Raw genomic sequence first — 12217 nt, forward strand, 5'->3', positions numbered from 1 at the left:
TGGCCGGGCACACTGGAGGAATTGTAGTCTGTGCGGGCCATGCAGCTTTCCCTCCAAAAACTGCACCATCTAGTTTTCCGATCGGTAGTCAGGAGTGCGGGAGGCCGGTAGCAGAGGTGATGTCGAGCGTCGGAGAGGGGAAGGCGAGCGGCGGCGCCCTTGACGGTGCCGCTCGCCTTCCCCACGAGGTGCCAGAGTCGCCAGATGGTTGGGAGTAGCAGGAGCAGGAGGCGTTGTCTGAACGAACGCTGGTGGCATAGCCGCAACCTGAGCATACGAGGGCGCCGGCGAAGGAGGGACACAGCCCACAGTGCAGGTCATGGAGGACAGCTCCTCTTTGACGATGTCGCGCAGGCCAGGAACCGAAGGTTGCGGCTGAAGAGCGGGAGGACTGCGCAGGCCGTACACTTGGAGCTCCTCGCGTATGAGAGTCCGAATCAGGACACGCAGGTCCGTATCGGAGGAAGGAGGCGTGTCACAGGCGACAGGTTGTAAACGGATGGCCTGCAGGGCGTCCAGATGCTGGCAAGTGGCGATAACATCGTTAACGGTATTTGGATTCTTGATGGCCAGTGCGTTGAACGCGACGTGGGCAATGCCCTTGAGGATATGACGAACACGATCTGATTCAGTCATGGCTGCGTCAACCCGGCGACAAAGGGCGAGGACGTCCTCGATATAAGAGGTGTATGTTTCCCCGGGAAGTTGCATGCGTGCATCAAGCTTTTTCTTGGCTACCTCAGAGCGGACGTTGGGGGCGCCGAAAATTTGCCGAAGCTGGTGTCTGAAAGCCGCCCAGTCAGGGAAGGAGCGCTCATGGTTAAGAAACCAAGTCCTGGCAACGTCAGTGAGGTAGAATGCGACGCTCCGAAGCTTGTGAGAATCATCCCACCGGTTAGACTCACTCACTCGGTCATAATTGTCCAGCCAGTCGTCAACGTCCTCACTAGGAAGGCCAGCGAACATGGTGGGATCGCGCTGCCGCGCGCTGACGGTCCATGAAGGAACGGCTGGTGGGGCAGAGACGGTGACGCTGGGGGCTCCTGGTGGATCTTCTTGGGGCATGGTGGCGGAAAGGCGGGGCAAGCGGCGACCGGAACGAAGCTCCAGGGAAACGCGAAGTCGTAGAGGACCAAGGGATCGAGAGCACTCTCCACCACTTGCGAGATAGCTGTTCAACCTCGACGGTTTATTATGCAGGCCGCGCGCTGAAGCGAATGGCGCTGGCCATGATGATGAGTATATACAGATGAAGAAGATGAAGGGATAATATAATGCTCACAATATATATATATATATATATATATATATATATATATATATATAGTGAGAGTTCTTAGCTGGCGCTCGTACTGTCCAATCCCGTACCGTCTTTTCGCGCTGTCATGAAAGATTCCAGCAAAATAGTTCTACAATTGAATTAACTACCTTTTAACGGTAAGATGTACCCCGGTGTCGATCAACGCTGTCCCTTGTACGCCCATTTCAACCAAATCAAATCAAAATCCATTCGATTCACAATGACGTTAGGGGCACAGACAACGAGCCCTCTACAAGGGATTCATTAAGAGCCTGCGTTCCTAAAGAAACATTATGCAGATCCAACGCGCATATTAGGATCTATGTGAAGCGTGATGGTGGGAGTGGAAAAACATTTAATCCGAAAAGTACTGAGAGTTGCACTAGAGAAGCATTTGAGTGACTCCCTATTCCGCAAGTCCACTGGAAATAATCGCCGCTCGGGCGAGGGCCACCAAAGAGCGTTAAGCGTCCAGGGTAGAGCAGCCAAGCAGGAACTCCACCCAAGCCTCACTTGTGGGTAGGGGGATGAAAAAGGAAGGGGTATGGAGGGGCATACTGCCATGGTGTGATAGGTGTCCGCCAGGACCCCACAATGTGCGCAGTAGCCGCGTACACCCGGCATGAAATGCTGGGTGGCCGCAGGACACAAGAAGGTGTTAGTCTGCAAGCGTCTCAGAAGTCTCTCATCCGCTTTAGAGAGACCCCGTGCAGGATCTGGGCAAAGGCGGCGCGAGGTGCGATAATGCTGTAGAATTGCGCGGTACTGCGTGAGAGCTGAGGTGCCCCGAAGGTGGTAACGGCGCGGCAGGGAGATACGCAGGCAGCGGCATGACTGGCTAGAAGACCAGTCAAGGCGGATGGAGTGAGGGTCAAAGTGCCATGAGGCCGCCCTAAGAAGGTGGGCGGTCAGAGGGGCTACGGTCAGCAATGCGAGACACACTAGCCCAACAATTATTTTGTTTCTTCCCTTTTATGTCTCGTATAGGAAAATCTTGAGTGATATACTGCAAGTGGCCTTGATCTTTAAGTTATCTGCGACGTTGTTCGTGTACAGTCGGCGTCACCCTTGTGTAGAGCGCAGGAAAGGGGGGCGCCGGGGTGCTCCAGAGGCAACCAGCGACGTCTAACGCTCGCTGCTTGATCCGTCGTCTAACTGCAGGTACTGGGCACGTTAGGGCCCAGCAATTACCATTAGACGTCGCTGGCTGGCTCCAGAGCGCCCCGGCAACAGCCCTTCCCGCGCTCTAGACAAGAGTGACGCCGACTGTACATACAGCTCTTTATACGTAACACTTTGACTTCCTTCGCCTCGACTAAATAATAGGTGCGCCATTCACCGAACAAGTATAATTAGGCGTTATCTCATCGTCATAGATATAGAAATGACTATTTTTTTCATCTTTCGTTAAAGAGGAATCGTCTCAATTGGGACACATGCACACGAATCACACAAGTACAACATACCATCATTCAATTGAAACAGCTTTAACAGGAAAGCTCTATCTGACAAAACCGTCGCTGTGTTAAATGGAATTGATTTCCAAATATTGTCAGCCGCTGATAAAAATATATTGGTAATAAAAAAGCACCGACTATAAATACCGAAGATTTGCAAGTTTAGGCTGTCAATCTGTCACCACAATTATTCTCAATGACGTGTAACAAAAAGCTGGCAGCTTACGTGTGCCCAATTTCGTGTGCTGTAATTCGAATTCCTCGGTAAGTGTAAGCAGTGTCTTCACCAAGTTGCTCGCGGCTGGCAGTGCAGGCGGATCCAACGAAAGCATATCCTACAAGTAACAGAAATAGGAGCAATTTTCATCATCCTTCTTCAACAAATACGGAATCAACACCGGCAAGACAAACGAGCTCTTTCCGTTAAAGGTGGTTTACCAACCTCGTTATCTCTGCAGCATTGGGCAAATTAAACCACTGTTTCCTGTGTTATTGTTTCTTGTGCGCCTTTGTCAGTCGAAACGTGTCTCTTTTTTTCCACGCGTATATTGCTAGTGTATCGTGCATACATCATTTCCTCTCATCTTGTATACACTGTCAGCAAATGAAAGCGCTTAACACTGGACACACCAGGACGAGCCAGCACGAATAAATGGGCTATAGTATACAGCACACTTGTTGCACAGTGCCCAGTGTGCTAAGAAAACAAAGCGAATGTGCGGTATGCTTTTGTAAATCTAACTACTTGAACCATACTGCAAATTGAATTTTCAGTACCACTTTAATGGTCCTTCAGCTATCCCTTCCTTCTGTCTCGATACACACAATGCACTTTATATTCGTATGTATTTTATAAATTGTGAGCGTGTCGCAATTTATTACATAAAAAGAGCACAAAAATTGTTAACAAGGGTGTCATAACATATTTGAGACAAAAGGGATAACCTGAATGCAGCTTAACCCATTATTCACCAAGAAAAATCTGTCAGCCATATTTTATTCATTTATGGTACCCAATGACCTTTTCGCACTATTACGGCGTCGTGAAAATTTTGTAAATTACGCTTTACTATTTCCAACGTTACGACGGCGTAATTCACAATGTACGACGGGCCTTCGCAGGAGGAAAACACGATTCAGGTCTTTAATTGCATGCTATAGCTTGGAATTATTTAAAACTAGAAAGCCTTGCTTTTAATGGTCAAATTACACTTTATGTAGGCCCGTGTAGCCTTCTGATGGCCACATTAACATCTTAGATACCATTGTTTGTTGTTTCGGGTGTTTTTTTTTTCATTAAAGTGCCTGACATGTGATTTCGGCAGGCAAAATGTTGGAGCTTTGTTTTGCTTTTCCAGACCCAAGCCGTACAAAAATAAAAATTCATACAGATGAACATGCAATATTTTACGAAGGATGCAGGCACAACTACAGTGTAACATTCAGTGCTTGCTTCGGTGGTTGAAACATTCAACATAACGGTCGCCTCTCTTGTGATGACAGTCATTTCTCCCATTACATTCCTGTTGTATTATTAGCTAGGTTACATTTTGTTTGATTTTCCTGACTTTGGATGAAATTGGGCCCCCCTCTAGTTCGCGAGTGAGGGTTGTCCATTTTTTTTTTATTTCATACTTATCTCGTCAGGCAGTGCAGTATACTACATCCTTCGTTTTTGTTGTCAGTTTTCTCCCACTTTACAACTGGTAATAAAATCATGCATAAAAGGTACCTATTCCTAAATATCTTCATAAAACAACTAAACTGTTCTTAATTTATCTAAATTTATTGACACATTGTTCGCTACTTATTCAATGTCTACACCACAGCATTTTATTTTTTCTGGCGGCAAGAAAGGAACCGGTAGATAAAATACCAATGTGATCATTATTTACTCTCTATACCTGCAACGATCTGTAAAACGTTTTTTACCGAGAAGTATCTTTTGCCGAAATATTGGTAAAAGAACGTCATATTTGGTTTGATAACAAGCAAAAGGATCTAGCATACACACAGGCCCAGCGTTCTTCTTAAAGTACACCTGCATTCATTTTCACGCTACGCTATAGAGAGGCATTGTATATGCAAAGTCGTGTAATAATGATTTACGGCATTGTTTTCTGAAATTTACACGCAAAACTCAGCTTCACGAATACTAAGCATGACAAAAAGCAAATTAGCTGCGCGCACAGAATTACTTGATATTTGCAGCACTTCTCCAATTTTGACGATGAGTAGATCAAGGACATCATGGAGCTAAAAAAAAAGCTACAGAGTGGTCGGCCTAAAAAGATCCTTCTTAGCAAAATTACATACTAACAAAAACATTATGTTCATTCTTCAAATATTTACAAATATAAGTGCTTCTTTATCGGGATCTCATCGCCGTGGGTAAGGCATAAATAGAAACTTGACAGTGCGTAAATTGCATAATCATTGCATTCTACCGGTGCTAACATATGAGGCAGAAACTTGGAGGTCAACAAACAAGCTCGAGAACAAGTTAAAGACCGCACAATGAGTGACGGAAAGAAAAATGTTAGGCGTAACGTAAAGAGACAGGAAGAGAGAGGTGTGGATCAGAGAGTAAACGGGCATAGCGGATATACTAGTTGACATTAAGAGAAAGAAATGGAGCTGGGCAGGCCCTGGGCAGATAACCGGTGGACCATTATAGTTACAGAATTGGTGCCAAGAGAAGGGAAGTTCAGTTGAGGACGACAGAAAACTAGGTGGGGCGATGAAATTAAGACATTTGCAGGTGGAAATTGGAATCAGCTAGCTCAGTACAGGAGTAATTGGAGATCTCAGGGAGAGGCCTTCGTCCTAAGACATAAAAAATAGCCTGATGATGACGATGGCGGTGACTATGAATTCAGTGGAACGTATTCGCATCCACAAATGCGAATGCGATTCTCCCCATGCAAAGTCTGCCTAGCTGAATTCGCCAACCGAGCCTTTTAGCGCGTGCTCAACCTCTTAAATGTTAGAGTTTGGCATGCCACTTACTTTGTTCTAATTCATCAATTATCACAGATCGGCTAACTTATCGTCATGTACTGGGTACATAAGTTTTATGTTTGTTTTTTTCATTTTATAATTAATACTATTTGCTTGGTGGGTAAAGCTTGTCTCTTACCTGCTATAGCCTACCAGAGAGACTTTGATACTCCCGAGCGTTCCCCACCCCATCGTTTATATCCCACGTTTGCTTTATCGCTACGCTATTATTTCCACCTTTCTTTCTCCTCTACCATTTCGCTAGTCTAGGGTAGCAAACAAGAAGCCTCTCATCTGGTTAACCTACCTGCCTTTCCCATCTCACTCCTCCCTCTTTCAGTATCCACGCCAATACTGTTAACGCCTTAGAAATCTTCTTCGACATCTCATTCAACGTTGACATGTTATTTCACACTGACTGCCGTATGAAACGTTAATATTTATTCAGCAATGCCGTCACGGGACCGTTACCGAAGCGTGTGCACGAGGACGCAGCGAAAGAATGACAATGAATGCACGACTCGGATCGCATGTGGATGTTTTGAGGCAACAACAATAACAATTTGTACGCGTTGTACGATTTGTACGCCTGTTGTACGCGTATATAGACTCCTGTATGTACATATTCTACCCCTCGCTTTCCTTCTTACATTTTGGTGAAAGTGCGGGGTAACGCTCCGACAACACGGAACTCCGCAGTGGGCTCCTCGTGTCGTATATAGACTCCTGTAAATACATATTTTACCCTTCTTACATTTTGGTGACAGTGCGGGGTAACGCTCCGACAACACGGAACTCCGCAGTGGGCTCCTCGTGTCGTATATAGACTCCTGTAAATACATATTTTACCCTTCTTACATTTTGGTGAAAGTGCGGGGTAACGCCCCGACAACACGGAACTCCGCAGTGGGCTCCTCGTGTCGTATATAGACTCCTGTAAATACATATTTTACCCTTCTTACATTTTGGTGAAAGTGCGGGGTAACGCTCCGACAACACGGAACTCCGCAGTGGGCTCCTCGTATCGTATATAGACTCCTGTAAATACATATTTTAACCTTCTTACATTTTGGTGAAAGTGCGGGGTAACGCTCCGACAACACGGAACTCCGCAGTGGGCTCCTCGTGTCGTATATAGACTCCTGTAAATACATATTTTACCCTTCTTACATTTTGGTGAAAGTGCGGGGTAACGCTCCGACAGCACGGAACTCCGCAGTGGGCTCCTCGTGTCGTATATAGACTCCTGTAAATACATATTTTACCCTTCTTACATTTTGGTGAAAGTGCGGGGTAACGCTCCGACAACACGGAACTCCGCAGTGGGCTCCTCGTGTCGTATATAGACTCCTGTAAATACATATTTTACCCTTCTTACATTTTGGTGAAAGTGCAGGGTAACGCTCCGACAACACGGAACTCCGCAGTGGGCTCCTCGTGTCGTATATAGACTCCTGTAAATACATATTTTACCCTTCTTACATTTTGGTGAAAGTGCGGGGTAACGCTCCGACAACACGGAACTCCGCAGTGGGCTCCTCGTGTCGTATATAGACTCCTGTAAATACATATTTTACCCTTCTTACATTTTGGTGAAAGTGCGGGGTAACGCTCCGACAACACGGAACTCCGCAGTGGGCTCCTCGTGTCGTATATAGACTCCTGTAAATACATATTTTACCCTTCTTACATTTTGGTGAAAGTGCGGGGTAACGCTCCGACAACACGGAACTCCGCAGTGGGCTCCTCGTGTCGTATATAGACTCCTGTAAATACATATTTTACCCTTCTTACATTTTAGTGAAAGTGCGGGGTAACGCCCCGACAACACGGAACTCCGCAGTGGGCTCCTCGTGAGACCGAAGGCATTGGCGACCCAGACTGGACTACTGGATAGTCAACGTCAGTCATCTGCAGTTGCTTCGCCGTCTGCAACACCATCGGTCATCTTAGCGCAAGTTCGTGACCCCGGTACGTTTACCGGAACTGGCAATGTCGACGTAGACGACTGGTTGAACTGGTACGAACGCTTCAGTGCCTCCAACCACTGGGACCCGACGTTGATGCTGGCAAACCTTGTATTCGACCTGCAAGGCATAGCTCGCGTGTGGTACGACACGCACGAAGCGGAGCTCACAAACTGGGACCTTTGCAAACATAAGCTTTGGTATCTTTTCGGTCAGCCAGATGTTCGTCAGCGTGCCCTGAAACAAGAACTCTCCTCTCGAGTGCAGACCACTACCGAGTCCCACATCGCCTACATTCAGGATATTTTGGCCCTTTATCGGAAGGCCGATGACACGATGTGGGAATCGGACAAGGTTGGCCAGATTTGGAAGGGAATCGCTGACGATGCTTTTAATTTACTCGTCTTCGGGAACTACACCTCAGTGGCTGACGTTACTGCAGAGCGTCGGCGGTTTGAGCAAGCGAAGAGCTACCGCATCCAGTCGACGCTCATGCGGTTGCCTAACACCGCCACCGCTTCTTCTTGTGAGAACTTCCCGCTGCGTCGCCAAGCTAATCCAACAGAAGACGTATTGCACATCATTTGACGCGAGATAGAGGCTGCTTCACCTCCTGCTTTTCATAGCCGTAACCACGAATCTCGACCAAGCATTGCGCTAATTCAAGCGGTTGTGCGGCAGGAGTTGGAGGACGCTGGTGTTAGGCCTGTTTGTGCATTCAGTCGTGCGGCCGTGGACCCGTCGCCCATTCGTCCCCGGGAGCCCCCTTATAGCCGATATCGCGACCCAGCAGAGCGAGGTACACACCATGACAGGCCGACCTCCTTCAACTGAAGAGGGATTGGTCACATTGCTCGTCACTGCCGCAATCGAACGTATCCACCGTATCGGTCTTTCTTGACCAACAGCCACCAGGATACCAGATACCCAACATTTGGGGAGGGCTCTCAAGTGCATCATATTGACGCACACTTACCCGTGCCCTGTCACCACGTAATCGTCGGTCACGCTCCACACTACTTCGTCGGTCCCCATCGCCCAATTCCGCTGGTTGCTTCTTGCAAACGTAAAAGATGCAGCGCCCGGAGGTGAAGCGGCATCGCCTGCCCTACCTGAAAATCGTCTTTTGACCGTGCCCACAAATGGAAACCTCTTGGACGTTGAAGTAGACGGTGTTAAAGTGTCGGCGCTAATTGACACAGGCGCACATATATCAGTAAGGAGTTCGCACTATTGTCATTGTCTCCGCAAAGTGCTCACGCCTGCTACTCCGATTGCCGTACGAGTCGCCGACGGCAGTAAACCTCCCGTCGTTGGAATGTGCACCGCCCGCGTGAGCATCGCTGGACACAATGCCACAGTTTTGTTCGCTGTCCTCGACCAGTGCCCTTACGAACTAATCCTTGGCATTGATTTCCTGTCGTCTCACTCAGGCCTCATCAATTTTGCCACCGGTCTCCTACACTTGGAACTGCCTCTGCCCCAAGATGCCGCCGTTAAACCACTCGCCCACTTGTGCACCGCCGATTTGTTCGGCTTATGCAGAAAGCCTCTAGGTACGTTACTTTGTCACCAACCCCACGGGTATCTGACGGCGACTACATGCTATCACCGACGTTCGACGTGATTCATACGCGCAATGTAGCCCTCCCGCATGCAGTTGTGACGATTGCTGACAACCGCACGTATGAACATTCGTCTTTTGAACTTTGGCACCATTCCGCAAATCTTACCGCAAGGCATCAGACTGGCGAGTATATCTGCCCTTAAAGAAAACGCCCAGTTTGATATAGATCCTGATACCGCCTTGCCGTCTCCTTGCCCTATGACACAGTCCAAGATAACTGACTGCATCGATAAAACGATATCACCTGCCATCTCTACGTCCAACTTTCCTGATATGCACTGCTTTCTAACGTCATACCGGGACATATTTGATTTTGACGACGGGCCGTTGGGCAAAGCCTCTATAGTAGCACACCGTATCGACACTGGTGATGCTCGCCCAATTCATCGGCGTCCTTATCGAGTGTCGGCGACTAAACGTCACGTCATTCAGAAAGAAGTCGACAAGATGCTCGAAAAGGAGATCATTGAGCCTTCTTGCAGCCCTTGGGCTTCCCCTGTCGTTCTCGTAAAAAAGAAGGATAACAGTTGGCGTTTCTATGTCGACTATCGTCACCTAAACAAGCTCACTAAAAAGGATGTTTATACATTGCCGCGAATTGACCTGCATGGCTGCCCCACGAACCTACGTATTTTTCCTCGATCGACCTCCATTCGGGCTATTGGCAAATTGCAGGGGATGACAATGATCGGGAAACGACCGCGTTCGTAACATCAGCCGGTCTTTATCAATTCAAGGTCACGCCGTTTGGTCTGTGCAATGTCCCAGTGAGATTAAAACACATGATGGACTCCCTTCTTCGGGGCGTGAATGGCCCACTTGCCTATGCTACCTCGACGATGTCGTCGTGTTTTCATCTACTTTTTCGAGTCACTTGCAGCCTCTGTCAGTGGTTCTCGATGTGTTCCGGAGAGCTGGCCTGCAGTTGAATTCCTCTAAATTCAATTTTGGTCGCCGTGAAATTACAATCCTTTGGCGCCTTGTTGACGCTGTAGCTATCAGGCCAGACCCCGACAAGGTTCGTGCAGTGGTCGATTTCCCCGTACCACGTTTCATCCATGACGTCCGCAGCTTTAGGGGCCTCTACTCGTAGTTTCGTCGTTTCGTGAGAGATTTTGCAACTATCGCCCAGCCACTTTCGCCCAACTACACCCGCCGTGGTTGCTCAGTGGCTATGGTGTTAGGCTGCTGAGCACGAGGTCGCCGGATCGAATCCCGGCCACGGCGGCCGCATTTAGATGGGGGCGAAATGCGGAAACACCCGTGCACTTAGATTTAGGTGCACCTTAAAGAATCCCAGGTGGTCCAAATTTCCGCAGTCCCCCACTACGGCGTTCCTCATAATCAGATCGGGGTTTTGGAACGTAAAACACCATAATTAAATTTTTTCGTCGCCCAACTATCGCCCAGGCTTGCGCTCCGGCGGCTCAAGGTCATTTCGACGCAATGAATGACCTTTGGAGACATGGCGTAGTAGAGATAACCCACAGATGACTGGGCAGGCCAAATTGAAGCTGATGGGCCGCTCGCTGATCCTCACGATCGGTGATCCCAAAACAGATCCTACGTCATGAAAATAGTTGTTACTTTCCTGCTTCGTGTGCACCATAAAGAACGACCGCCGGTGGAAAATATCTAGAGCTCTGGCTTCCGCGCCTCTTGTAAGCTCAGTGCTCCTTTGAAATATTATATAATATATGGCTTTTCAGACGAATGCCCACTAACTGCAGTGGCTCACCGTCTATGGCGCTGTGCTGCTCAGCAGAAGAACGTGGGCTTGAGTGGTGGCGGCGGCAGCTCTACTTTGTTGGGGACAAATCTAAGTTTAACTAGAAACCACGAGATGATGTATCTTGCAGTATGCGTAAAGTACACTTCTATTTCACTCCTATTTTACTCCTAATCACTGGCCGTTAATCATTCCAGTGCGCAATTTCACTTCTCTTCTGTCGTCGTAATGGGGAGGCAAAGCTTGCACTACGCCACGCAAAGCTCGAGTCACAACGAAGCTGGTCGATTGATTGCGTCTCCTGGTAGTTGCTAGGTTGAACTTGGCTATGTCGAGGTTGAACTTCGTTGTATCCAGGTTCAACTTGGTAGCAGCTAGGTTCGGCCTTGGCTATGCCTGAGTTGAGCTTGGTTATGCCAGGTATTTCTTAGGTTATGACGCAATCGATCAGCCAGCTTCGCTTTGTCTCGAGCTTTGCGCGGCCTAGTGCAATCTTTGCCGTTTTTTCTTGTTTGGCGGTACTCTTTATTTGCTGCTTGAACGAATAAACATTTCTGCAATATTTTGTACTGTTCTGCTCATCCCATTCCCCGTATTGCTTAGGTGACCCAAGCTTATAAATGATTGATCAATCTCCCATGTTACCTATGGGATGTCAAGGCAGAAATTGGAGCTCTTAAAGGTAACTCGCAGATACGCGAGTCAACCAAGCCCTTCCAGGATTCTCTTTTGGAGATGCATACAAGCAGTAAGATAGCAAGAGATAAGAGTAACGACAGGCTCGCAAATGCAGAGGGTGACGATCACAACCGATGCTGGAAAACCAGAATTGTTTTACAGCTGTCAGAAACTTTCACGGAATGAGAGCAAGGCGATGATTTTAAGTTGACACGACCAAAGTGCGTATTCAGAGCTGATAGATCAAGTTTCGAAAGCAGTAAAAACAAAACGTCAATTTTCATTATATTGATATAACATCGTAGGAGTAAACTACTTCCAGCCGATCGAATTGAATATTTGCATTATTTCCATGTCTATGCAGCAAGTAACACCTTCACATAACTAAAAGGCACAGCACCATTAGTATGTTATACTACACGTGCGGAAATTCCGACTTCCTACTCTAGAAACACGTGG

General features: G+C 47.7%; 1 protein-coding gene across 1 annotated transcript in view; it reads right to left on the reverse strand.

Annotated features, from left to right (window-relative positions):
• Positions 1 to 12217, reverse strand: part of LOC119463644 (metalloproteinase) — an 85700-nt gene that overhangs the window by 17884 nt on the left and 55599 nt on the right. Inside the window, exon 10 of the mRNA XM_049655300.1 lies at positions 2984 to 3092. Within this exon, the coding sequence (XP_049511257.1) occupies positions 2984 to 3092 (109 nt within the window). The remainder of the gene's footprint in view (positions 1 to 2983; positions 3093 to 12217) is intronic.

The sequence above is a fragment of the Dermacentor silvarum genome, chromosome 9 (genome assembly GCF_013339745.2).
Source record: "Dermacentor silvarum isolate Dsil-2018 chromosome 9, BIME_Dsil_1.4, whole genome shotgun sequence".
NCBI lineage: Eukaryota > Metazoa > Arthropoda > Arachnida > Ixodida > Ixodidae > Dermacentor > Dermacentor silvarum.